The sequence below is a fragment of the Orcinus orca genome, chromosome 8, assembly GCF_937001465.1.
Source record: "Orcinus orca chromosome 8, mOrcOrc1.1, whole genome shotgun sequence".
Classification (NCBI taxonomy): Eukaryota; Metazoa; Chordata; class Mammalia; order Artiodactyla; family Delphinidae; genus Orcinus; species Orcinus orca.
The window spans coordinates 75,730,005-75,757,744 of record NC_064566.1 but is presented as its reverse complement, the minus strand read 5'-3'; the positions used below and the strand labels follow the sequence as shown (position 1 = coordinate 75,757,744).

Sequence of the window (27,740 nt, the reverse complement as noted above, 5' to 3'; positions counted from 1 at the left end):
AATAACTGACAGATGAATGAATGGAATAAGATTAAAAACAAATGAACAAAAATAACAAAGGAAATAGATGAGGGAGGAATAACCAAAGATAATAATAGTAACTGCCGTTTCCCGAAGATTTGATATATGCCAAGGCTTATTTAAAATTCTTTATAATGTATCAATTAATCCTCCCAACAACCCTACTATCATTGTCACCATTTTTCAAATGAGGAAATCTAGGGGCAGAGAGGTTAAGCAACTTGCCCAAAGTTGCACAGCTGCTAGAGGGTGGAGAGAAGATTTGAACAGAGCAGTCAGGTCCTGACCACCACACTGTTCTGCTTCTGTGCACACATCTGTGTTTACCCCCCTGGTGCTTCTTCCTACTGCTTTCTCTTCTTCTTGCCCCACCACGCCTAACTTCTCTCAAGAATATTTATGTTGGAATCCCCAGCTGGCCTCTCTAAGTCATGCCAGAAACCACCTAAACCCCCGTCATCTCCTGTTTAACCCTGCCACAGGCATACTATCGACTCCTTTTATTCCTATTTTATGGAACTTTTGGTAATTTTGAACCACAGCTACACTGCTCCTCATAGATCTTGTCATATTCAGGCATCTCTAAAACTCTCCTGATCTGTAAATCACAGGATGCTTCTTGCCACGCTCACTTCTATCTGTTATGCTTGGGTAATTTGACGAAAATTCAGGGATTTATTTGAGATTACACTAGCATTTTGTCTAATAGATTCAAAGATTTTTGAAGATTTCTTTTTTTCACTTATGATGATATTAATTAGGCCATGGCTGACTCCTTCACTCCAATCTTGGAATATGAAGTGGACAGGCTGACTGATAGAATTCAGTTCCTGTTAGATTAAAAATTTTGTACAGCATTACCGTGTTCATGAATTTAGATGATACATTTGTATTAAGTGACCTAGCAGCTGGAGTTCTCCAAGTAATATGGGCGGATGTGCTTATAATATTGATTATACGTTTGACTTCCCAGGAGGGGTGGGTAAGAGCATTAATCAAAGGACAGTTTAATAAACTCCTTGGGAGAAGGGTTATGGTTTCATTATTTAAAAATTCAGTTAAGACAGCTGTAGCTGAACTTTTACAGGCACTAATCCAAATGGATCATCTGGCAAAGGCAGGAAATTATTCCTCGTATTTTACAACTAATATGCCAATTTATTAATTTTCAAGTTCACATAAATCCCACTGAGCTCAGTTTCAGCTAAGGACTGATTTGCAGAATAACACCTCATGAAAATCAGGTTTTAATTTGAGCTGTGGTAGCTCAATTTACAAGAGGATAATTGCATATCATTTTCTGCAAACAAGAAGCTTTTTGACTTTAATAAAACATAAAAGCCGCATATTTTTACATATAAGGAAAAAGCCAAAAAAACTAGAGAAGGTTAAATCACATCACACGTAAACAAATATTTCAACCTACAATTAATCTATATTGAATTTCCCTCTATTTTTCTATTAGATGTATTTGAATGCTCAGCTTCTTTCCCTTTCCAAATCTCAAGTGGAAAATGGATGTAAGTTTAATTAATAAGTATTTCTAGAAATATGGAAATGAAGGCCAATTTGATTTCTCATGTTGGAAATATTGCTTTTTATCACTTATGCCATGCACTTTAAAATCAATTATGTTGGAATTTTGTTTTTCTTTAAAAAAAATAGAATTGTTTCCAAGATGAGACTATTGCATGGGATTATATCATACCCTGAGACCTGAAGTCAAATCAGGGTTAGAATGCACATAATTTTTGCCTGGTTCAAAGGGTATAGATAAATATGCATGATGCATGGAAGTCCCAGAAGGCAAATCTCTTTCCTCCCAGGTTTATGTCGAATGTTGCTTGTCACTGACAGAGCCATTCGGGATTATTTCTGTTGTGGAAACCTTGAAAGGTTTCAAAGTCTCAAAGGTGTTAGCAGAAAAACCATTTGGAGCTTTTCTGACAGTACTTTAGGGCAATAGTCAACCTCCGAGTGGCAAGAGTCAAGGTTATTTCCCAAGTGATTTACTAAGTATCTATATGTATAAATGATGAATCCTTCTATAACAGATTACATTCAAGGTTTTCCCTTCAATAATGTACTACTCACTTGCATCCCAATAGGTTTCTTGAGAGGAAAAGGAAAACATAGAGGTATGGGGAATGCACACAAGCACTTATGGAAGTGTGTTCTGGATGCGAATGTCATCCATTGTCAATGTGTCAGTGAGAAATGGGTTGAGAACTAGTACTGTCAGGTGTGACTTGAAGTCCTTGTGTTCTGTGCTTCCCTCCAAAAACATGGCTGTGTTTGATATGGCATCTGGTACATTTCTCTTCATGTCTTGATGTCAGCTGTGAAAGGGTGGTACCTTCTCCATGGTACTCTAGGTGTGTAGCTGTATCATGATATGAAGGGAAGGAACTATGGCCATAAACAGAGATAGAAAGCCAGTCCCTCTGCTCTTGTTCTTTGCTTTATCTAAGAATACAGAGGACATGTGGACTAGGTTAATGGAAGAAAAAAGAAACAGAAGTGGTCTATGGAGAAATACAGTCTCAATCAGATCAGTTGGGCTTTGGGCAAGAGTATGATGACAAAGACTCACTGTGAATCTCTGTGAACATCCACAGACATGGAAGAGAGGCCCCTGCTCTGGCATAAGCACAATATATTATTTCGTCAGTTTATTACAGGCCTTGACTCTTTTTAAAAATGGTTCAATCTTGAAAATGTTCACTCCTTTTCAAGTAAAGCAGTTTGCCAAGTGACTAAAAAGGATGTTGGTTTCCCTCTTTTTATTATAGAGCAAAAGTCGATCTGTTATTATTGCCTATACTGGGACAATTAAAATTTAAAAGAATATTTCAGAATGTAGAATAAATTGACAAAATTTTAGTCTTAGATTTTTAATGGCGTCCAGGGATGTTCTACTTCTAGATTTTCATTTTTAGAGTGGAGGAAGGTAAGGCTCAGAAAGGTGAAAAAAAATGCCCAAGACCTTACAGTTAGTCTGAGCTTGAAACTGAAGCTCCGCTTACCCTAGGCAAATACACTCTTCCTTCCATTGTCCTGCTTTTCACGTTTAACACAATTTAATAGTGCTAAAACTTTATTAATATTTACACATAAAGTTCCAAATTAGTAAATTTACTTAGTGAGCAAATGCTAATATATGTTTGAATTTTGTTGTCAGAACAAAGGCAGACTCTATTCAGATTTTTTTTATTTTGACATATTTATTGGAGTATAATTGCCTTACAATGGTGTGTTAGTTGCTGCTTTATAACAAAGTGAATCAGCTATCCATATACATATATCCCCATAACTCCTCCCTCTTGCATCTCCCTTGCACCCTCCCTATTCCACCCCTCTAGGTGGTCACAAAGCACCAAGCTGATCTCCCTGTCCTGGGCGGCTGCTTCCCACTAGCTATCTATTTTACATTTGGTAGTGTATATTTGTCCATGCCACTCAATCACTTCGTCCCAGCTTACCCTTCCCCCTCCCAGTGTTCTCAAGTCCATTCTCTATGTCTACATATGTATTCCTGTCCTGGCCCTAGGTTCTTTAGAAAGACTTTTTTATTTTAGATTCCATATATATGTGTTAGCATACAGTACTTGTTTTCTCTTTCTGACTTACTTCACTCTGTATGACAGACTCTAGGTTCATCAACCTCACTACAAATAACACAATTTCCTTTCTTTTCATGGCTGAGTAATATTCCATTGCATATATGTGCCACATCGTCTTTATCCATTTGTCTGTTGATGGACACTTAGATTGCTTCCATGTCCTGGCTATTGTAAATAGAGCTGCAATGAACATTGTGGTACATGACTCTTTTTGAATTATGGTTTTCTTAGGGTATATGGGCAGTAGTGGGAGTGCTGGGTCATATGGTAGTTCTATTTGTAGTTTTTTTAAGGAACCTCCATACTGTTCTCCATAGTGGCTGTATCAATTTACATTCCCACCAATAGTGCAAGATGGTTCCCTTTTCTCCACACCCTCTCCAGCATTTATACTTTGTCAATTTTTAATGATGACCATTCTGAACTGGTATGAGGTGATACCTCATTGTAGTTTTGATTTGCATTTCTCTGCTGATTAGTTATGTTGAGCATTCTTTCATATGTTTGTTGGCTATCTGTGTATCTTCTTTGGAGAAATGTCCATTTAGGTCTTCTGCCCATTTTTGGATTGGGTTGTTTGTTTTTTTGATATTGAGCTGCATGAGCTGCTTGTATATTTTGGAGATTAATCCTTTGTCATTTGCTTCATTTACAAATATTTTCTCCCATTCTCAGGGTTGTCTTTTCATCTTGTTTATGGTTTCCTTTGCTGTGTAAAAGCTTTTAAGTTTCATTAGGTCCCATTTATTTATTTATGTTTTTAGTTCCATTTCTCTAGGAGGTTGGTCAAAAATGATCTTGCTGGGATATATGCCATAGAGTGTTCTGTCTATGTTTTCCTCTAAGAATTTTATAGTGTCTGGCCTTACCTTTAGGTCTTTAATCCATTTTGAGTTTATTTTTGTGTATGGTGTTAGGGAGTGTTCTAATTTCTTTCTTTTACATGTAGCTGTCCAGTTTTCCCAGCACTACTTATTGAAGAGGCTGTCTTTTCTCCACTATATATTCCTGCCTCCTTTATCAGAAATAAGGTAACCATATATGCGTGGGTTTACCTCTGGGCTTTCTATCCTGTTCCATTGATCTACATTTCTGTTTTTGTGTGAGTACCATACTGTCTTGATTTCTGTAGCTTTGTAGTATAGTCTGAAGTCAGGGAGTCTAATTCTTCCAGCTTCGTATTTCTTTCTCAAGATTGCTTTAGCTATTCAGGGTCTTTTTAGTTTCTATATAAATAGTGAAATTTTTGTTCTAGTTCTGTGAAAAATGCCATTGGTAGTTTGATAGGGATTGCATTGAATTTGTAGATTGCTTTAGGTAGTATAGTCATTTTTATAATGTTGATTCTTCCAATCCAAGAACATGGTATATTTCTTCATCTGATTGTATCATCTTTAATTTCTTTCATCAGTGTCTTATAGTTTTCTGCATACCGGTCTTTTGTCTCCCTAGATAGGGTTTTTTCCTAGGTATTTTATTCTTTTTGTTGCAATGGTAAATGGGAGTGTTTCCTTAATGTCTCTTTCAGATTTTTTGTCATTTGTTTAGGAATGCAAGAGATTTCTGTGCATTAATTCTGTATCCTGCTACCTTACCAAATTCATTGATTAGCTCTAGAAGTTTTATGGTAGCATCTTTAGGATTCTCTATGTATAGTTTCATGTCATCTGCAAACAGTGACAGCTGTACTTCTTCTTTTCCAATTTGTATTCCTTTGATTTCTTTTTCTTCTCAGATTGCTGTGGCTAAAATATCCTAAACTATGTTGAATAATAGTGGTGAGAGTGGACAACCTTGTCTTATTCCTGATCTTAGTTGAAATGTTTTCAGTTTTACACCGTTGAGAATGATGCTGGCTGTGAGTTTGTGATATATGGCCTTTATTATGTTGAGGTAAGTTCCCTCTATGCCTATTTTCTGGAGAGTTTTATCATAAGTGCGTGTTGAATTTTGTCAAAAGTTTTTCTGTATCTATTGAGAAGATCATAGGGATTTTATCCTTCAATTTGTTAATATGGTGTATCACATTGGTTGATTTGTTTATATTGAAGAATCCTTGCATTCCTGGGACAAACCCAACTTGATCATGGTGTGTGATATTTAATGTGATTTTGGACTCTGTTTGCTAGTATTTTGTTGAGGATTTTTGCCTCCATATTCATCAGTGATATTGGTCTGTAGTTTTTCTTTTTGTGACATCTTTGTCTGGTTTTGGTATCAGAGTGATGGTGGCTTCGTAGAAAGAGTTTGGGAGTGTTCTTCTGTCTGCTATATCGTAGAAGAGTTTGAGAAGGATAGGTGTTAGTTCTCCTTTAAGTGTTTAATAGAATTCGCCTGTGAAGCCATCTGGTCCTGGGTTTTTGGTTTTTGGAAGATTTTTAAACACAGTCTCAATTTCCGTGCTTTTGATTGGTGTTTATATTTTCTCTTTTTTCCTTGTTCAGTCTCAGAAGATTGTGCTTTTCTAAGAATTTGTCCATTTCTTCCAGGTTGTCCATTTTATTGGCATATAGTTGCATGTAGTATTCTCTCATGATTCTTTGCATTTCTGCAGTGTCAGTTGTTACTTCTCCTTTTTTCATTTCTAATTCTATTGATTTGTCTTCTCCCTTTTTTTCTTGATGAGTCTGGCTAATGGTTTATCAATTTTGTTTATCTTCTCAAAGAACCAGCTTTTACTTTTATTGATCTTTGCTATTGTTTCCTTTATTTCTTTTTCATTTATTTCTGATCTGATCTTTATGATTTCTTTCCTTTTGCTAACTTTGGGGTTTTTTTGTTCTTCTTTCTCTAATTGCTTTAGGTATAAAGTTAGGTTGTTTATTTGAGATATTTCTTGTTTCTTGGGGTAGGATTCTATTGCTCTAAAGTTCCATCTTAGAACTACTTTTGCCACCTCCCATAGGTTTTGGGTTATTGTGTTTTCATTTTCCTATGTTTCTAGGTATTTTTTGATTTCCTCTTTGATTTCTTCAGTGATCTCTTGATTATTTGTTTATGTATTGATTAGCCTCTGTGTGTTTGTATTTTTTACAGATTTTTTCCTGTAATTGACATCTAGTTTCATAGCATTGTGGTCAGAAAAGATACTTGGTACAATTTCAATTTTCTTATATTTACTGAAGCTTGATTTGTGACCCAGGATATGATCTGACCTGGAGACTGTGCCATGAGTCCTTGAGAAGAAATGTATTCTGTTTTTTTGGATGGAATGTCCTATAAATATAAATTAATTCCATCTTGCTTAATGTATAATTTAAAGCTTGTGTTTCCTTATTTATTTTCATTTTGGATGATCTGTCCATTGGTGAACGTGGGGTGTTATAGTCCCCTACTATGATTGTGTTACTGTTGATTTCCCCTTTTATGGCATTTTCCTGATGTATTGAGGTGCTCCTATGTTGGGTGAATAAATATTTACAATTGTTATATCTCCTTGGATTGATCCCTTGATCATTATGTAGTGTTCTTCTTTGTCTCTTTTAATAGCCTTTATTTTAAAATCTATTTTGTCTGATATGAGAATTGCTCCTCCAGCTTTCTTTTGATTTCCATTTGCATGGAATATCTTTTTTCATCCCCTCACTTTCAGTATGTATGTGTCCTTGGTCTGAAGTGTGTCTCTAGTAGACAGAATATAATATGGGTCTTGTTTCTGTAACCATTCAGACAGTGTATGTCTTTTGGTTGCAGTATTCAATCTATTTACTTTTAAGATAGTTATCGATATGTATGTTTCTATTACCATTTTCTTAATTGATTTGGGTTTGTTATTGTAGATGTTTTCCTTCTCTTTTGTTTCCTGCCTAGAGAAGTTCCTTTAGCATTTGTTGTTAAGCTGCTTTGGTGATGCTGAATTCTCTTAGCTTTTTCTTGTCTGTAAAGTTTTTAATTTCTCCATTGAATCTGAATGAGATCCTTGGTAGGTAGAGTAATCTGGGTTGTAGGTTTTTCCCTTTCATTACTTTAAATATGTCCTGCCACTCCCTTCTGGTTTGCAGAGTTTCTGCTGAAAGATCAGCTTTTAACCTTATGCGGATTCCCTTGTATGTTATTTTTTTTTCCCTTGTTGCTTAAAAATTTTTTTTTTGTATTTAATTTTTGATAGTTTGATTAGTATGTGTCTTGGCATGTTTCTCCTTGGATTTATCCTCTATGGGACTCTCTGCGCTTCCTGGACTTGATTGAATCTTTCCTTTCCCATATTAGGGAAATTTTCAACTATAATCTCTTCAAATATTTTCTCAGTCCCTTTCTTTTTCTCTTTTTCTTCTGGGACCCTTATAATTCAAATGTTGTTGTATTTAATCCTGTTCCAGAGGTCTCTGAGACTGTCCTCAATTATTTTCATTCTTTTTTGTTTATTTTGCTCTGCAGTAGTGATTTCCACTATTTTATCTTCCAGGTCACTTATCAGTTCAGCTGCCTCAGTTATTCTGCTATTGATTCCTTCTAGAAAATTTTTAATTTCATTTATTGTGTTGCTCATCATTGTTTGTTTGCTCTTTAGTTCTTCTTGCTCCTTGTTAATCATTTCTTGTATTTTCTCCTCCCTATTTCCAAGAATTTGGATCATCTTTACTATCATTAGTCTGAATTCTTTTTCAGGTAGACTGTCTATGTCCTCTTCATTTGGTTGGTCTGTTGGGTTTTTACCTTGCTCCTTCATTTGCTGTGTGTTTCTCTGTCTTCTCATTTTGCTTAACTTACTGTGTTTGTGGTCTCCTTTTTGCAGGCTGCAGGTTCATAGTTTCCGTTGTTTTTGATGTCTGTCCCCAGTGGCTAAGTTTGGTTCAGTGGGTTGTGTAGGCTTCCATGGGGGAGGGGCCTAGTGCCTGTGTTCTGGAGGATGAGGCTGGATCTTCTCTTTCTGGTGGGCAGGACTGCATCTGCTGGTGTGTTTTGGGTTGTCTGGGACCTTATTATGATTTTAGGCTGCCTCTCTGCTAATGGGTGGGGTTGTGTTCCTGTCTTGCTTGTTGTTTGGCATAGGGTGTCCAGGACTGTAACTTGCTAGTTGGTGAGTGGAGCTGGGTCTTAGTGTTGAGATAGAGATCTCTGGGAGATCTTTGGGTGTTTGATATTACGTGGAGCCTGGAGCTCACTGGTGGACCATTGTTTTTCACTCATCTTTCCCACTTCAGAGGCACAGGCCTGATACCTGGCCAGAGCACCAAGACCTTGTCAGCCACATGGCTCAGAAAAAAAAAAGAAAGAATGAAAAAATAATAGAATAAAAGTTATTAAAATAAAAAAAATTATTAAAAATAAAAAGAAATTAAAAAGTAATTTAAAAAAAGAAAGGAAGAAAGAAGAGAGCTACCAATTCAAGAAAACAAATCCACCAATGATAACAAGTGCTAAAAACTATACTAAATGGAAAACAAACCAAAACAAAACAAAATGAAGAAAGAGAACTCTAGGACAGATGGTAAAAGCAAAGCTATACAGACAAAATCACACCAAGAAACATACACATACACACTCACAAAAAAGAGAAAAAGAAAAAAAAAAAAAAAATATATATATATATATATATATATATATATATAGTTGTTCCCAAAGTCCACTGCTTCAATTTTGAGATAATTGTTTATTCAGGTATTCCAGAGATGCAGGGTACATCAGGTTGATTGTGGAGATTTAATCCACTGCTCCTGAGGCTTCTGGGAGAGATTTCCCTTTCTCTTCTTTGTTCTCATAGCTCCTGGGGTGCAGCTTTGGATTTGGTCCCGCCTCTGCATGTAGGTCACCTGAAGGCATCTCTTCTTCGCTCAGACAGGACAGGGTTAAAGTTGCAGATGATTAGGGGGCTCTGGCTCACTCGGGCTGGGGGAGGGAGGGGTATGGAATGCGGGGAGAGGCTGTGGCGGCAGAGGGTGGCGTGACGTTGCAACAGCGTGAGGTCCGCCGTGTGTTCTCCAGGGGAAGTTGTCCCTGGATCATGGGACCCTGGCAGTAGCAGGCTGCACTGGCTCCCAGGAGGAGAGGTGTGTATAGTGACCTGTGCTTGCACACAGGCTTCTTGGTGGCTGCAACAGCAGCCTTAGTGTTTCATGCCCGTCTCTGGCGTCCGTGCTGATAGTCGCGTCTTGTGCCCGTCTCTGGAGCTCGTTTAGGCAGGTGGTGCTCTGAATCCCCTCTGCTTGTGCACCCCGAAACAATGGTCTTGTTGCCTCTTAGGCAGGTCCAGACTTTTTTCCGGACTCCTTCCTGGCTAGCTGTGGCACATTAGTCCCCTTCAGGCTGTGTTCATGCAGCCAACCCCAGTCCTCTCCCTGGGATCTGATCTCTGAAGCCCAAGCCTCAGCGCCCTGCCCTCACCTGACCCGGCCAGCTGGTGAGCAGAGAAGTCTCTTGGGCTGGTGAGTGCCAGTCGACACTGATCCTCTATGTGGGAATCTATCTGCTTTGCCCTCTGCATCGCTATTGCTGTGCTCTCCTGTGTGGCTCTGCAGATTCCCCCCACCACCCCCACCATCTCTGCCAGTGAAGAGGCTTCCTATTGTGTGGAAACTTTTCCTCTTTCACAGCTCCCTCCCAGAGGTGAAGGTCCAATCCCTATTCTTTTGTCTTTGTTTTTTTCTTTTTTCTTTTGCCCTACCCAGTTACGTGGGAGTTTCTTGCCTTTGGGAGGTCTGAGGTCTTCTGCCAGGATTCAGTAGGTGTTCTGTAGGAGCTGTTCCACATGTAGATGTATTTCTGATGCATTTGTGGGGAGGAAGGCGATCTCCACGTCTCACTTCTCCTCCATCTTGAAGCTCCTCCCTCTATTTGGATTTAATTTGCCTGGTATCTTTCATATTTCAGTCCACCAAAGTAAATGAAGTGTTACTGTGAAATATGTTACAGCAACAACCTCGGTGTTTTTGAAAGAAAATATGCATATTTCCTATCTAGCTGGAAAGAGAAATCTCTAAAAGCAAGCCATTTCAAATTTAAGAAAACACAGTATAAATAACCCATGGTGGCTGCTATAATTTAATTTTAAAGCAAAGGTTGACAAGGAACGTACAAATCTGGATTTCTTAAAGGCAACACTGGTGTTACCATACGAAGCATGTACACACCTGTCCAATTCATCTCATGTGACATTTGGGACCATGCACTTTATAGTTAGGTTAAATAAATTAAAACCACAAGAATATGCACTTCCTGAATAAGACGTAGTTCAAAACAGATATCAGACTAACAAATGATGTAAAATATTATTATTATATACACTAACATAATACAATAATGAACCATTATTGTTAAAGACACTCCTGATGAGAAGGTATAGGGTAGTGATTAAAAGCATTAACTTTGGAGTCATACAGACCTGTGTTCAAATTCCAGCCCTGTCACTTACTACAGTTACTTATAACTTTTGTTATTTACTGGGTTGATTTGAGCATGTTACTTAGCCTCTCTGAGTCTCAGTTTCCTGCAAAATAGATTGCAGCTTGAGATTCCTACCTCATATTTGATTGTAAGAGTTAATATAAGTAATGTGGAGACTGGCTATACTATCTGAAAAAACATCAGAAACTTGAGATGCTAAGTGCATGAATATCTCATCAGAATACCTATGGTTCCTTATTATTACTTGATTCTTCACTTTCCTGTTCATTCTTATACTAGGAAAAATTTTCTACTTCTGCTTCAAAATTTGGCTCTATGTCATAAAATACAAGGCAGCTAGTGCTGGAAAACTACATCTTACATAAATTAGACACTACCTTTGTGCTTCAGTATTCAAACAACCTTACTTATTTCCCCCACCATGAATTCCCCATACCAAAAAGATTGGTAATTCTCTTAAGCTAGTCAAGTCACACATGTAGGCACAAAGGAAATAAAAGGGTCAGTTTATGAAAAAACAATAATTATTTGGAAGGTCAAATGTGTGCTGCCTTTGGTGTAACATTAGCTCAGTCTTCTGTCAGGTTTAGGGACTGTAAGGCATTTTACTTACTTGCAGAGCCAATTGAAATTGTGCACTTGAATTGAAGAAGGACTGTGCAGAAAAGTTAACTTTAGGGAGTTAGCTCTATCAAGCTTTCTCTCACTCAGAAAATACATTTTTGTATTAAAATTTGAAAGAACCAAGGATTTTGATGTAGGAAACTGAATTTGTCCTCTAGCACTACCACCTGTTGACTGTAACCATGAATAAGTCTCAGATTTACAGTTTACTGATCTGTAAAATGGGTTTCCTGCCTAGGTCCTGCCTACCTAGTAGGTTTATACTGAGAATTAAATGAGGTTATACATATGAAGACAGCTTGCTATAGACAAATCAAGGATTTAATGATTGAAAGGACTGGGTTTAATTCTCAATTAGAAACTATTTAACTTTTTTTTTAACAAGTTCCTTAACTTTTCTCAACTTCAATTTCTCTTTCTCTACAATGGGGATAATAAAGCCTATTAGACAAGATTGTTGTGAGGATTTAATAATACCATGTGTGAAAAGCTTCAAACAAAAAATCCTGTCTGATACTTATCAGTCGGCTGTTTTGTGTATGAGGTTAGTAATAAATAGTTATTGGAGTCTTTATTTAAATTTATTTCACATAAGTTAAAATTTTCAATTAAAATAGAAGTTATCTAAATTTCTAAATTTAAATTAGAATAAGGTTAAAATAGAAAATGATCTAAATTGTGAAACAGAGAAGAATGGTTAAATGTCCATCCATCCAGAGAATATTCTACAGGCGTTACTAATATTGTATTGTCATGGAAAGATATTTGCCATACATCATCAGGGAGTGAAGAACATAAAGCAAAGTATATGGAATGATCAATTTTTTTCAATAAAAATTATTTGGAAAAAATTTTGGAAAAACATATCTAAAAAGTGTAGTGGGACTATGGGTAAGTTTTATTTTTGCTTTTGGTGTACCTGTATTATCTAATATATTACAATAGTGTCACAATCATGTACCAAAATAAAATATTAAAATGTTAAATGAAAATAATAAGCATGAAAAAACTGACCTCCTTCAGCTGAACATATGACCACAATTTGACTGAAAGGTCCATCTCCTTTATTGTTATAAACGCCAACCTTCACTTCAAAGGGAGTAAGAGGAGGGACACTTTCATCTCGATAAATGAATTTTGAAGCTTCAGAAGATGTCACCATTTTTTCCTTCCAGCCACGTGTTCCATTGGGTCGGAAAGCCACAATATAGCCAAAGCCTTCCCCATTCTGAAACTCTTCCGATACTGGCTAAAGAAGAAAAATGCAATTAAATATCAGGAAAATAATTCATCAAAACCCCCACTCTTTCCAATCTTTAAATTTTTAAAGATTATGGATAACTAGAGCAATAGAGACTCTCCAATCTTTATATTACATTGGAAGCCAACATAGAAAAATAGCTTGACAGTCACTGGAAATTTAAAAGGCTTTAAAGGTATAAGATTAAAAAATTAAATGGTATCAGTTGGTATTTAAGAAAAGCATCAGGAGTATTGAAAACTCTTGAAGTGAAACAAATTTGCTCGAACTAGTCATGTATATGAAACAAAGGTCCTTGGATTCCACACTAGAATGTAATATGCTGGGGAAAACTGTCATATGGTCTGGTGGTCGGGAAAATCTTGTCACTGGTAATGCTCTGCAGAGGGCTTTGCACAGAAAATCTCGGTGAAATTAATGTAAGACCTTTCTTCTAGTTTTTTCTCAATTACTGTTGTGCTTTACTAACATATGAAAAAATTAGAATATAGAATTTTTTCAAGAGACTTGTACTCCATGGCTTACATTTAAATTTGTTAAATGAGCATCAATTGCACACCAAAGAAAACAGTAATTGTCATTAACTAGTTAGTCAGTGGAGCAGTTACCAGACATTGCCTAGCACAATGTTTGACAAATAGACACACAATAAACCTTTGCTATATTTTCTTATTTTGAATTTTGATTTGAGAGAAAACTATGTATTGAGTGGAGGAAAAGAGACAAAGCCTATTATATCAAAGTACTATAGACTAAATGTTTATACCCCTTCCTCCCCCACAATTCATGTGATGAATTCCTAACACAATGTGATGGTACTAGGAGATGGGCTTTTGGTAGGTGACTTGGCTATGAGGGTGGAGTACTCATGAATCAGATTATTGACCTTGTAATACAGAATCTAGAGATCTGTCTTGCCCCTCTGTCACGTGAGGACATAGTAAGAAATTGTGTTTTATGAACCAGGAAGCAGGCCCTTGCCAGATCTGAATCCACCAATGCCTTCCAGAACTAGACTTCCAGCGTCCAGAACTGTGAGAATTAAATTTCTGTTGTTTATAAGCCACCCAGTCTACAGTATTTTTGTTATAGCAGCCCCAGCTGACTAAGACATAAAACTGACAGGGAAGGCAATTCCGTTTAGAGAGGTTTGATCTCAGTGAAGTTCGGGTATTGGGAAGTTAATACCTCTGCAGAAATCAAAAACAAGGCATAAAGTTTTATTGAAGAAGAGGCATATGAACAGAAGAACAGGTCAGAGGATGTGCTCATGGAAGATTTCTTACTAGGGAAAGGAGTTTTTCTATATGTTTCTGTACATTCTATCATTGTTCTTAGAGATGGTCAGGGATTGGTTGTTTTCTCCAATAGTTATTTCCATCTCCATATTCTAACGCATTGTTCTGTTAGCTACCTAGCTATATTTGATAATAAAGTTAACATTAAAGAAGGAAAGTGGCTTTATGGAAAATAAATGTACCTCTCACACTCTTTCTCCCCTGTTCCTTTCCTTTGACAGAAGGAATTTTGGAGGTCATACAGTGAGGGACACAAAAGAATAAGGGTTTTGGATTCAAAGCCCCAATTCTACTGCTTCTCAGGAAAGTACTCAAGCTGTGCATCAGTTTCATAATTTTGTAAAACAAGGAAAATTATCCCCACTAATAGGATGGTTGTATGAGATAAATGAAATAACCCAGTCACTACTCCAGGAAAACCTCAATGGTTTTAGCCTACATATATGTCAAGAGTGCTATTCAATTGTGAAGTAAATAAATATCAAACTAAGCCAAATAAACATCTGAAGTAATTTGTGAGAGAATGTGTTTTAATCATTCAAACTGTATTCTGAGACAGCCTATATGACAGGACAGCACACTTTAGACTTGGTATGAAAATGAGAAAAGTTCATTTTGGAAATATTCATGTGAGTAACGCATGCTCAAAGTGTTTCTTAACCTCCTTTAAACAGAAGTTACTCAGTTACTCTATACCAAATACTGATACTCTATGTGTAACTTTCTTTTTTAAGGAATCAACAAGTTCTGACATCTGAGTAGGCTTTCTTACCTCCCAGGCGATGACTAACTCGTGCCTTCTTCCACTTCTTCCTCTTACATTGGTGGGTGTTGTCTTTGGAACTGTTGTTAAAAATGGGCCAAGAGTGAGGACAATACATAGATGTACAATTTAAGTGTCTCTACACCAAGAATGCATCATAACCCTACTCTGGTTGGGTAACATCCCCAAATAAACAAATCAAAATGTGTTTGGAAGTCAAAGTGGTCTTATTCAATATTAAACAAAATGTTTGTGACAAATACCTTGCTTTCAAATATATGTGGGGGAGTTTGATATATATTTTTCATGGCCACATACTGCATCCCCAAACTAGTTCAATTGTATAAATGCTCTGTGGTTACTAAGGTCCAAATCATAATTAACACTATAGTCAAAGACATCTGCTAATGGTTAGTTAAATTTCATCCTACATGTTTTCTTCTTCCTGAGGATGTGAATCTTCTGTAATTTCAGGGCTTGCAGAGCCCCTGGAAAGTCCACAGGTTGACATTAGCCTTACTGCTTTACTAGAACTCCCAGGTGGCTCCAGTTTAAAGAAATCTTAGCAACAGTTCCATGGAGTGAGAACCTATTTAAATGAATAAACATTTTAAAAAACTGTCAAGAATGAACCTCTCTGCAAACTGCAAAATATATAGATACCTGGTGAAGCTTTTTCAAATGAAAAACTATTAAAAGAATAAATGTGTCAAAGGAATAAATTTCCCCTTCACGGCACCAAACCACAAAACATGTAGTTGAAAGGGAATATATTCAAATGAAGAACTGTTAAATGAAGAAAACTATTAAAAGAAATCTTTTTCTAGGCTATGAGCCTGCATTAGCAATTCACTTCAGCATTGCCTTTATATCCCAGCATATAGTTTTTTAAAAAATATTGATATACTCATAAACAATAAATTCACTCCCATTTATTACCTACTTGGAGTGGAAGGCTGTTAATTACTGGTAGATATTAACACAGCATTTTATATACTGGAAAAACTGATGCAGAATTTATATGCTACTAGAAAGGAAAAAAACAATTCTTCTTGGACCACGGAGGTGGAAGAGAACACTATCATTGCCTCCATTGAACTAGATGATATTTATTCACCAGGTCCAAATTTCATTTCCTTGACACTTTTCTCCGTGAACATGAGTTCTTGTCTTTCTCATGCACACGTAGAAGGATATATACAGAAGCCGTTACCAATATTTCTTTTTTCACAGTTACATACACATTAAGGATTATTCATATGTGGAGTTCACTCTCATGAATTCCCTCAGAATTACATGGAATTGGATACCCCTTTGTCTCTCAATCAGGAAATCAAAAGGAATTCAACTAAGAAGAATGATGGTATTAGAGCAATAACAGTGAATATGCCTTAATTTATATGAAGAGCAGGCAGATGACTTAACTTGAGTTTTTTACTAGTAGTCATAAGTTATCACTGCATGTAACAATCTATGACACATCAGTCTGCCTTGACACCATGTCTCAAAACCACTGTTATAGAGTAGTAGTTTTAAATTCATTTTCTGGTGTATGGTATGAGTAAAGCACAGAGGAGGAAAACTGGTTTTACTGTATGTGTAAAAGGGTAGGGCTACACATTTCCAAATATACCCTCAGTGGCTAATCTCAGAGTTCTGAATATTGTGACCATGAGTGCATGGTCAGATAAATAGTAGAAGCAAGTTAATTTGTTGATATGGTGCCACTATGGTTTCTCTTAGTACCATTTGTTTGTAAAATATAAAAAGTTATGCACACACATATGCTTCACATTCATCACTGACAATAATTAACAGGTAAATAATATTACAAGTAATATCTACCACAACCACCTACTTCATCTGTTACATTGGAATTGCTAGTTTATACCCTAAATGTAGGAATTTGAATATTTTTCTTTGAAGATACCCTCCCTATGATCATGGATTTTGTGGAAAGACTAGGCACTGAGCATCCTTTTCTATTTTATTCAGCCCTCAAATATCATCTAAAAAGAGGATGCTTGGAACCTCTAGCTTAGGGTTGGAGAGTAGGCTATAGGCTATCTTGTGAACATCTCTCTCTTGAAGCTCATTAAAGAAGTATGAGTAGAATGAAATTCATGTGATGATTTGAGGTCAAATCTTTCTTCTGGAGCTTTGGTAGTATTGTTCCATAGTCTAATAATGTTTTTATTTTTTAAAAAGAATATTTAAAGTTTTCAAAAGTTTTAACTTTGTGAGTAAAAAAATTGAAAAGAAACTAATGAAAAATGTTGTGAAAATTTCCACTTTGAGGAATCAAGAAAGCAAAATTTAATTTGTTTCTGTGTGAGTTACTTCCATATCAAATTATCCACAAATGACCTAGATTCTGTAAAATTTATTTTATCATTTGAAATTAGTCTTTGAAGTCTTCCTACTGCTACTAGTTCCTTTTAAGAAGATAAAATAAATAAATGTAAATAAAGAAAATAAAATAATGTAAATAAAGATCATCCAATTTTAATGTATAATAAGTGACACAAAAGAGGCACTATAGTTCATTGAGTTTTAATAGTATATGTGTATAAGCACCAACTTTTCTTTTTTAAGAAAGGCTTAGTAGATATAATAGGAAATACCAACAGAAAACTTAAGGCTTTAAAGATGTGGAAATAACCTAAATGTCCATGGATCAGTGAATAAAGAAAATGTGGTGTATTATACAATGGAATACTATTCAGCCGTACAAAGAAGGGAACCCTGCAATTTGAGACAACATGGATGGACATCAACGTCCTTATACTAAGTGAAATAAGCTGGACAGGGAAAGACAAATACTTTATGATCTGACTTATATGTGGAATCTAAAAATATGGAACTGGTAGGAACAGAGAAGAGATTAATGATTGCCAGAGGTGGGAATGAAGGGTGGGGGAAATGGGGAAATGTGGTCAAAAGGTATGAACTTCCAGATATAAGATAAATAAGTTCTAGGGATATAATATACAACATGGTGACTATAGATAACAATACTGTTATCGTATATTTGAACGTTGCTAAGAGAGAAGATGTTAAAAGTTCTCATCACAAGGAAGAAAATGTACTTGTGTGAGGTGATGGATGTTAACTAAACTTGTGGTTATCATTTTGCAGTATATTCATTATGTCGTTCACCTTAAACTAATACAGTATTATATGTCAATTATATCTCAATAAAACTGGAAAAACAAACAAACAAACAAAAAAGAAAACCTAAGTCTTTAATAGATGCAACTCAGGCATTGTGCTTTGCTGTCAGGATCACAATGTTTGAATTGGGTACTCTAATTCTAATTGGCTTAAATTTCCTAATTACATGCAGATGACCAGTGGAACCCATGCTCATTGGTTTCCTTTTCAAGTTGGTGGTTCACAGTTATTATCTCTGCAGTCAACACTGATTTTAATTATATCCTTTTATTTTTAAAACAACATATTCATGATATGTAGAGGTTTCACTTAATTGTTCAGAGCACTTCTATTGTAAAAGTTCTAGAATTCTTGTTAGAAGCATAAAATTAATATAATCAAACATGTAATAAATGCTTTCATTGAGTTCAGAGAAATACATATTTACCTAAACCCAAATTTATTTTCAATATAATTATTGAAAATCTGATTTAGAATTAAGCAGCTAGATGCTTTTCTCCCTCCGTTGGCTACTGATCAATGCCATGAGCTTATTAGCTTAGGGAATCAAGTTTACATGCATGGTTAATGAGTTAAACTCTTATTCTTCAGAATTTCTTTTGAACATTAGTCTTCCATGAAGGAATAACGTGATTAATACTTTTCCAACAATCTGTAAATGTCTTGCTGTTTTAGTGCCTTAACTGGCATGTTGAAATGTAGACTCTTGTCCCTTTTTATTTTATACATTTGGTTGTAAATGCTCAGAGTGACTAAAATATAGTGTACTACCTTAGTTTAAGTGTGCATGAATTTAAGCTTGAGTCTCAAAGAACTCTTCCTAAGTGTAATAGTCTGAACAAAGTCAATCACACTAAAAACATACTTTAATTAGCATTCAACTAAACAAAAGAATACAGGATGAAATTGTTTACCAATCTCTCTTTTTTTTCCCTGAAAAATTTCCAAATCTATTACAGTAGATGTTTACATAGCTCATTAAATAATACAGCTTTACTAGAGACCTGAGAGCGGTCACATAATTTAGGAGCAAATCCAGCAACTGGTTTGGGCAGAAAAGTGCAAAAGAATGGAAGGAGGGAATGGAGGTTGATAATATAGTGAAGGTGGGAGTCAGGAGAGAAATTTAAAAAAAAATTCCTACCTGAATTGAAGTATGTAACATACAAATATTTCAGTTAACTGATTATCATCTAAGCTCACTTTATAAAAAGAGTTAAAGAGCTTCCAAAATAAAAAAAAATAATACCAGTGGTGTTTCCTAAAGAGTTCAGATAATGCTGTTATTCCTATCAATAGGGTAGCTAAGGTGGTATGTGTAAGTGGTAAAAGTATTCTTCTGGGACTGAGAAAGATCTGGGCTTGAATCTCAGTTCTACCATTCTAGCTGATGGGTTGAAAATATTCCTTAACCACTTTGTCCTTTAGTTGTCTCACGGAGATAATAATAGTACCTACTTTTTAAGGTTTTCATAATTATGTATCACAGTGCCTGGAACTGTAATTTATAACTATTACCTAATGTTATTATCTACTTCAAAAAGAAAATGTAGTTGTCTTCCATGATAAACACTAAGTTCAGTAGGAATCTATAAACATGTGATCTTGAAATAGACTGTTCTTTTGGAAATCTGGATAATACAGTTTCGACAGTACCATGGGAATTGTGCTTTCAGTTTTGGCTCAGCTTGTTTTAATTTGAAAACCTAAGCAATATATCATTTTTGATTTACAACTTTCTTTGCTAGGATATTTCAGAGAATGTAAGATTTCTCTGATATATGAACCTTCTCATAAATAGCAATAGTCAGGACCACAGGAGGTACGTATAGACAATAAAAGGTGTTTCCATTCACTCATTTTCTCTGAACTTTATTCCACAAGGAAGTAGAAGCAGAGGATACGCATAATAATCTTTGAGCAAAATTTGTTGGAACGTGTGGTAAAATGAAGAGAAAGAAAAAGGCAAGAGGAAGAAGGGAGGGGTGAGAGGAAGATAACTTGGGAGTCATCACCTTTGGTTTAAGATTAGAATTCCAACTCTGCCATTTACTTATTAGATAACCTTGTACAAGTTTTTAACTCTCTTATTCTGTTTCTCATCTGTAAGATGGGGATAAGCCTGCTTGCTTTAGAGGGTTGATGTGAGAATTAAATGCTATAATGGAAGGCAAGGGCTTAGTATAGGGCTTGAAACATGGTTCATGATTTATGACTGGTATATGGCATTATAGGGACTAGGAAGATGGGAAAAGTCTAACTTGAGTGTCTCACATTTACTCCTGGGTTGATAACCTCTCATTACCCTTTTGTCTTTCATGCTCAAGTCTTCTACTGCTCTTCCCTCATCTTGCTATTAATCAGAAAGGGGCATGCCTAACAATTAACCATGTTTCATTTAGAAGGGCATTTGTTAAAGTTACCATCTCTGTTTGCAAAGTGTCTCTGAAACTGAAGATATATTTCTTGAATATATTTTGCAGAAAAGGCTTTCCTGACCAAAGTGGTTTCATGATCTAAAATACTGTCTGCTGTATGAGCCGTACTATTATCTTCTTTTTTCCTAATTATTGAGATTTGGTCTTAGAGGTCTGTTTCTTGCTATGATTTTTGTCTGCTCTTAATGTTACTAAGAACAATTTCTTTTATTTAATATAATTAAATTACTCATTGAGTTGAAGAAAGTTATAATGTTCATTTAACAGTATTTTCTTTTAGAGTTTCCCAATTATTTCAGTTGACTGCTTTACATTTTTTATATCATATATATTTTTTAGAAGCGTAGACTAGAAAGACCTTTAAAAACCTCACAGCTTTATGCTTTTTCTCTGTACACACCAGTGCCTGACAATAGTATGTAGATTTTTTAATTGCCCCCTATAAATAATTCTGCCTGAGTCTCATTTGGTCTGGCCTTCAAAGCTCCATTAAATGCCATTTACAAGGCCAACCCACATACCCCTGGGAAAACTAATTCAGTCCCATCTTATAATAGTATTTTATTGTGTTCTTTCCATAACTTTTGAACTTAGTGAAGTTTCCTAAGTAATTATCATGGACAAGAACTGTGAATATACAAATATGAACAAAGCAAGATCCTTTCAGAAGTAGGAAGGTAATGTACAGGGAAAGAAACTGTAGTAGGAAGTTTAATGAGTCTTTTCTGGACTTGGGATGAGACACATGTAACCTCAGATGCTAAAATGACGTTGGCTAGACAAAACCACAGAACTACTAGGAAATAGAGAAAACCAATTTCATGACCCTTTCCCATTACCCGCCTCCAGCCATACATATAAAATTTTAGCTCAAGCAGTGTTTTGGAAGAAGGCTGTCAGCTTAGCAGATGGATGTGCTGTGGCATATCCCTGCATCCCCAGCTCTCTCTAGGAGCAAAGTGGGAGTATCATTTCCCCCTCAAGCTAAGTGACAAGAGAAGCAAAACAGCTGATGAGGAGATTACAGATGCTTACCTCTCACATCCTGCCTGGATGCTGTTGAGCTTCAGAATTATGTAAGATGGCTCAGCCCTGCACTATGCTACTAGAGCAGAGACCAAAACAGTTCTTGAGAACATATGGCATTTCTAGAGTTTGGCAGGTCAGAAATGCGAAATGATTATCATGGGCAAAGCAGACACTGTGGAAGGTAGGTTTGAATAAGCCTGTTGGTATCACAGCCAATGAAGCTGCCTGCTAGGAGATAGGATAGTCTCTTAAGAAACCAATGTACTCCGAGAATGAAAGAAGCAGAATGTGGACAAATGCCATCTCCTGGAGCACTCAACATTTACGTGAGAACAACAAATTACAACACGTGAAGTCATTTTTCATTTTCTTCTTTTCTGACCTGGAAGTGACCAGAATAGCAGTTGGAAGGTCAGGGAGGAAGTAGAAAGAAGAAAGAAAAGACAAATCATAACCCTTGAGTCAAGGCTGTGCTGGGATGGAGTGACAGAAACATGGAACTGGATATGAGATGAAAGTGTTTATTAAGTTAATATAGAATTTTGTTGTTGTTGTTACTTTTTGGGTACTAGATGTTTATTTCAGACTCTTTTGTCACCGAGGTCAATAAACAATCAAAAGGTTACACATATCTATTGTATTCCAAGACAAATCTTTGCAGGAAAAAAAAAATGTACCTATTAGAACTTACTATTTCAGCTCTACCTGGAGCTATACACATGAGATATAGATATTCAATTTCATAACTCCCTAGTTCAAAATAGAACACTAAGTATTTAAAAAGAAAAAAAGAAATAAAGAAGCACACACAAGCCACTAGTTATACTTGAATGGCTAATACATAGGGTAGTTTGAAAATATTGAGAATAACCTCTTCTCTATTTTATTTATTTATTTATTTAATTTTTTAAACATCTTTATTGGAGTATAATTGCTTCACAATGGTGTGTTACTTTCTGCTTTATAACAAAGTGAAGCAATTATACATATACATATGTTCCCATATCTCTTCCATCTTGCGTCTCCCTCCCCCCCACCCTCCCATTCCCACCCCTCTAGGCGGTCACAAAGCACCGAGCTGATCTCCCTGTGCTATGCGGCTGCTTCCCACTAGCTATCTACCTTACGTTTGGTAGTGTATATATGTCCATGCCACTCTCTTACTTTGTCACAGCTTACCCTTCCCCCTCCCCATATCCTCAAGTCCATTCTCTAGTAGGCCTGTGCCTTTATTCCCGTCTTGCCCCTAGGTTCTTCATGACTCTTTATTTTTCCCCTTAGATTCCATAATATGTGATAGCATACGGTGTTTGTTTTTCTCTTTCTGACTTACTTCACTCTGTATGACAGACTCTAGGTTCATCAACCTCACTACAAATAACACAATTTCCTTTCTTTTTATGGCTGAGTAATATTCCATTGTATATATTGCCACACCTTCTTTATCCATTCATCTGTTGATGGACACTTAGGTTGCTTCCATGTCCTGGCTATTGTAAATAGAGCTGCAATGAACATTTTGGTACATGACTCTTTTTGAATTATGGTTTTCTCAGGGTATATGCCTAGTAGTGGGATTGCTGGGTCATATGGTAGTTCTATTTTTAGTTTTTTAAGGAACCTCCATACTGTTCTCCATAGTGGCTGTATCAATTAACATTCCCACCAACAGTGCAAGAGGGTTCCCTTTTCCCCACACCCTCTCCAGCATTTATGGTTTGTAGATTTTTTGAGGATGGCCATTCTGACCAGTGTGAGATGATATCTCATTGTACTTTTGACTTGCATTTCTCTAATGATTAATGATGTTGAGCATCCTTTCATGTGTTTGTTGGCAAGATGTATATATTCTTTGGAGAAGCATCTAATTAGGTCTTCTGCCCATTTTTGGATTGGGCTGTTTGTTTTTTTGATATTGAGCTGCATGAGCTGCTTATAAATTTTGGAGAATAATCCTTTGTCAGCTGCTTCATTTGTAAATATTTTCTCCCATTCTGAGGGTTGTCTTTTGGTCTTGTTTATGGTTTCCTTTGCTGTGCAAAAGCTTTTAAGTGTCATTAGGTCCTATTTGTTTATTTTTGGTTTTATTTCCATTTCTCTAGGAGGTGGGTCAAAAAGGATCTTGCTGTGATTTATATCATAGGGTCTTCTGCCTATGTTTTCCTCTAAGAGTTTTATAGTGTCTGGCATTACATTTACGTCTTTAATCCATTTTGAGTTTATTTTTGTGTATGGTGTTAGGGAGTGTCTTAATTTCATACTTTTACATATACCTGTCCAGTTTTTCCTGCACCACTTATTAAAGTGGCTGTCTTTTCTCAAGTGTATATTCTTGCCACCTTTATCAAATATAAGGTGACCATAGGTGCATGGGTTTATCTCTGGGCTTTCTATCCAGTTCCATTGATCTATACTTCTGTTTTTATGCCAGTACCAAACTGTCTTGATTACTGTAGTTTTGTAGTATAGTCTGAAGTCAGGGAGCCTGATTCCTCCTGCTCCATTTTTCTTTCTCAAGATTGTTTTGGCTATTTGGGATCTTGTGCGTTTCCATACAAATTGTGAAATTTTTTGTCCTAGTTCTGTGAAAAATGCCAGTGGTATTTTGATAGGGATTGCATTGAATCAGTAGTTTGCTTTGGGTAGTAGAGTCATTTTCACAATGTTGATTCTTCCAATCCAAGAACATGGTATATCTCTCCATCTATTTGTATCATCTTTAATTTCTTTCATCAGTGTCTTATAATTTTCTGCATACAGTTCTTTTTTCTCCTTAGGTAGGTTTATTCCTAGATATTTTATTATTTTTGTTGCAATGGTAAATGGGAATGTTTTCTTAATTTCACTTTCAGATTTTTCATCATTAGTGTATAGGAATGCCAGAGATTTTTGTGCACTAATTTTTTATCCTGTAACTTTACCAAATTCATTGATTAGCTCTAGTAGTTTCCTGGTAGCATCTTTAGAATTCTCTATGTATAGTATCGTATCATCTGCAAACAGTGACAGCTTTACTTCTTCTTTTCCAATTTGGATTCCTTTTATTTCTTTTTCTTCTCTGATTGCTCTTGTTAAAACTTCCAAAACTATGTTGAATGACAGTGGTGAGAGTGGGTAACCTTGTCTTGTTCCTGATCTTAGAGGAAATGGTTTCAGTTTTTCACCATTGAGAATGATGTTGGCTATGGGTTTGTCATGATATATGGCCTTTATTATGTTGAGAAAAGTTCCTGCTATGCCTACTTTCTGCAGGATTTTTATCATAAATGGGTGTTGAATTTTGTTGAAATCTTTTTCTGCATTGATGGAGATGATCATATGGATTTTCTCCTTCAATTTGTTAATACGGTGTATCATATTGATTGATTTACATATATTGAAGAATTGTTGCATTCCTGGGATAAACCCCACTTGATCATGGCGTATGATCCTTTATTGTGCTGTTGGATTCTGTTTGCTAGTATTTTGTTGAGGATTTTTGAATCTATGTTCATCAGTGATATTGGCCTGTAGTTTTCTTTCTTTGTGATATCTTTGTCTGGTTTTGGTATCAGGGTGATTGTAGCCTCGTAGAATGAGTTTGGAAGTGTTCCTCCCTCTGCTATATTTTGGAAGAGTTTTAGAAGGACAGATGTTAGCTCGTCTCTAAATGTTCGATAGAATTCGCCTGTGAAGCCATCTGGTCTTGAGCTCTTGTTTGTTGGAAGATTGTAATCACAGTTTCAATTTCAGTGCTTTTGATTGGTCTGTTCATATTTTCTATTTCTTCCTGGTTCAGTCTCAGAAGGTTGTGCATTTCTAAGAATTTGCCCATTTTTTCCAGGTTGTCCATTTTATTGGCATAGAGTTGCTTGTAGTAATCTCGCATGCTCTTTTGTATTTCTGCAGTGTCAGTTGTTTCTTCTCCTTTTTCATTTCTAATTCTATTGATTTGAGTCTTCTCCCTTTTTTTCTTGATGGGTCTGGCTAATGGTGTATCAATTTTGTTTATCTTCTCAAATAACCAGCTTTTAGCTTTATTGATCTTTGCTATCACTTCCTTCATTTCTTTTACATTTATTTCTGATCTGATCTTTATGATTTCTTTCCTTCTGCTAACTTTGGGTTTTATTTGTTCTTCTTTCTCTAATTGCTTTAGGTGTATGGTTAGGTTGTTTATTTGAGATGTTTCTTGTTTCTTAAGGTAGGATTGTATTGCTATAAACTTCCCGCTTAGAACTGCTTTTGTTGCATCCCATAGGTTTTGGGTCTTAGTGTTTTCATTGTCATTTGTTTCTAGGTACTTTTTGATTTCCTCTTTGATTTCTTCAGTGATCCCTTGGTTATTTAGTATTGTATTGATTAGCCTCTGTGTGTTTGTATTTTTTACAGATTTTTTCCTTTTATTGACATCTAGTCTCATAACGTTGTGGTCAGAAAAGATACTTGATACAATTTTAATTTTCTTATATTTACCAAGGCTGATTTGTGAGCCAGGATATGATCTGACATGGAGAATGTGTCATGAGCACTTCAGAAGAAAGTGTATTCTGTTTTTTTTGGATGGAATGTCCTATAAATATCAATTAATTCCATTTTATTTAATGTATAATTTAAAGCTTGTGTTTCCTTAGTTATTTTCATTTTGGATGATCTGTCCATTGGTGACTGTGAGGTGTTAAAGTCCCCTACTATTAATGTGTTACTGTCGATTTCCCCTTTTATGGCTGTTAGTATTTGCCTTATGTATTGAGGTGCTCCTATGTTGTGTGCGTAAATATTTACAATTGTTATATCTTCTTGGATCAATCCCTTGACCATTATGTAGTGTCCTTCTTTGTCCCTTGTAATACTCTTTATTTTAAAGTCTATTGCATCTGATATGAGAATTGCTATTCCAGCTTTCTTTTGATTTCCATTTGCATGGAATATCTTTTTCCATCCCCTCACTTTCAGTCTGTATGTGTCCCTAGGTCTGAAGTGGGTCTCTTGTAGGCAGCATATATATGGGTCTTGTTTTTGTATCCATTCAGCCAGTTTATGTCTTTTGGTTGGAGCATTTAATCCATTTACATTTAAGGTAATTATAGATATGTATGCTCCTATTCCCGTTTTCATAATTCTTTTGGATTAGTTATCATAGGTCTTTTTCTTGTCTTGTGTTTCCTGCCTAGAGAAGTTCCTTTAGCATTTGTTGTAAAGCTGGTTTGGTGGTGCTGTATTCTCTTAGCTTTTGCTTTTCTGTAAAGGTTTTAATTTCTCCGTCAAATCTGAATAAGATCCTTGCTGGGTAGAGTAATCCTGGTTGTAGGTTTTTCTCCTTCAACACTTTAAATATGTCCTGCCACTTCCTTCTGGCTTGCAGAGTTTCTGCTGAAGGATCATCTGTTAACCTTATGGGGATTACCTTGTGTGTTATTTGCTGTTTTTCCCTTGCTGCTTTTAATATTTTTTCTTTGTATTTAATTTTTGATAGTTTGATTAATATGTGTCTTGGAGTACTGCTCCTTGGATTTATCCTCTATGGGACTCTCTTTGCTTCCTAGGCTTGATTAACTAGTTTCTTTCCCATATTAGGGAAGTTTTCAACTATAATCTCTTCAAATAGTTTCTCAGTCCCTTTCTTTATCTCTTCTTCTTCTGGGACCCCTATAATTTGAATGTTGGTGTGTTTAATGCTGTTCCAGAAGTCTCTGAGACTGTCTTCAGTTCTTTTCATTCTTTTTTGTTTATTCTGCTCTGCAGTAGCTATTTCCAGTATTTTATCTGCCATGGCACTTATCCGTTCTTCTGCCTCAGTTATTCTGCTATTGATCCCTTTAGGGAATTTTTAATTTCATTTATTGTGTTGTTCATCAGTGTTTGTTTGCTCTTTAGTTCTTCTAGGTCCTTGTTAAACTTTTCTTGTATTTTCTCTATTCTATTTCCCGGATTTTGGATCATCTTTAGTATCTTTACTCTGAATTCTATTTTAGGTAGACTGCCTATTTCCTTTTCATTTGTTAGGTCTGGTGGGTTTTTACCTTGCTCCTTCATCTGCTGTGTGTTTTTCTATCTTCTCATTTTGCTTAACTTACTGTGTTTGGAGTCTCCTTTTCGCAGGCTGCAGGTCCGTAGCTCCTGTTGTTTCTGGTGTCTGTCCCCAGTGGCTAAGGTTGGTTTAGTGTGTTGTGTAGGCCTCCTGGT

At 36.0% G+C, this 27,740-nt stretch overlaps 1 protein-coding gene across 1 annotated transcript in view; it reads right to left on the bottom strand.

The window, feature by feature from the left end:
* CNTN5 (contactin 5) overlaps positions 1-27,740 on the bottom strand; it is a 1,406,915-nt gene that overhangs the window by 40,328 nt on the left and 1,338,847 nt on the right. The window contains exons 19-20 of the mRNA XM_049713144.1: positions 14,944-15,014; positions 12,627-12,861 (exon numbers count right to left, since the gene is read on the bottom strand). Coding sequence (XP_049569101.1) covers positions 12,627-12,861; positions 14,944-15,014 — 306 coding nt within the window. The remainder of the gene's footprint in view (positions 1-12,626; positions 12,862-14,943; positions 15,015-27,740) is intronic.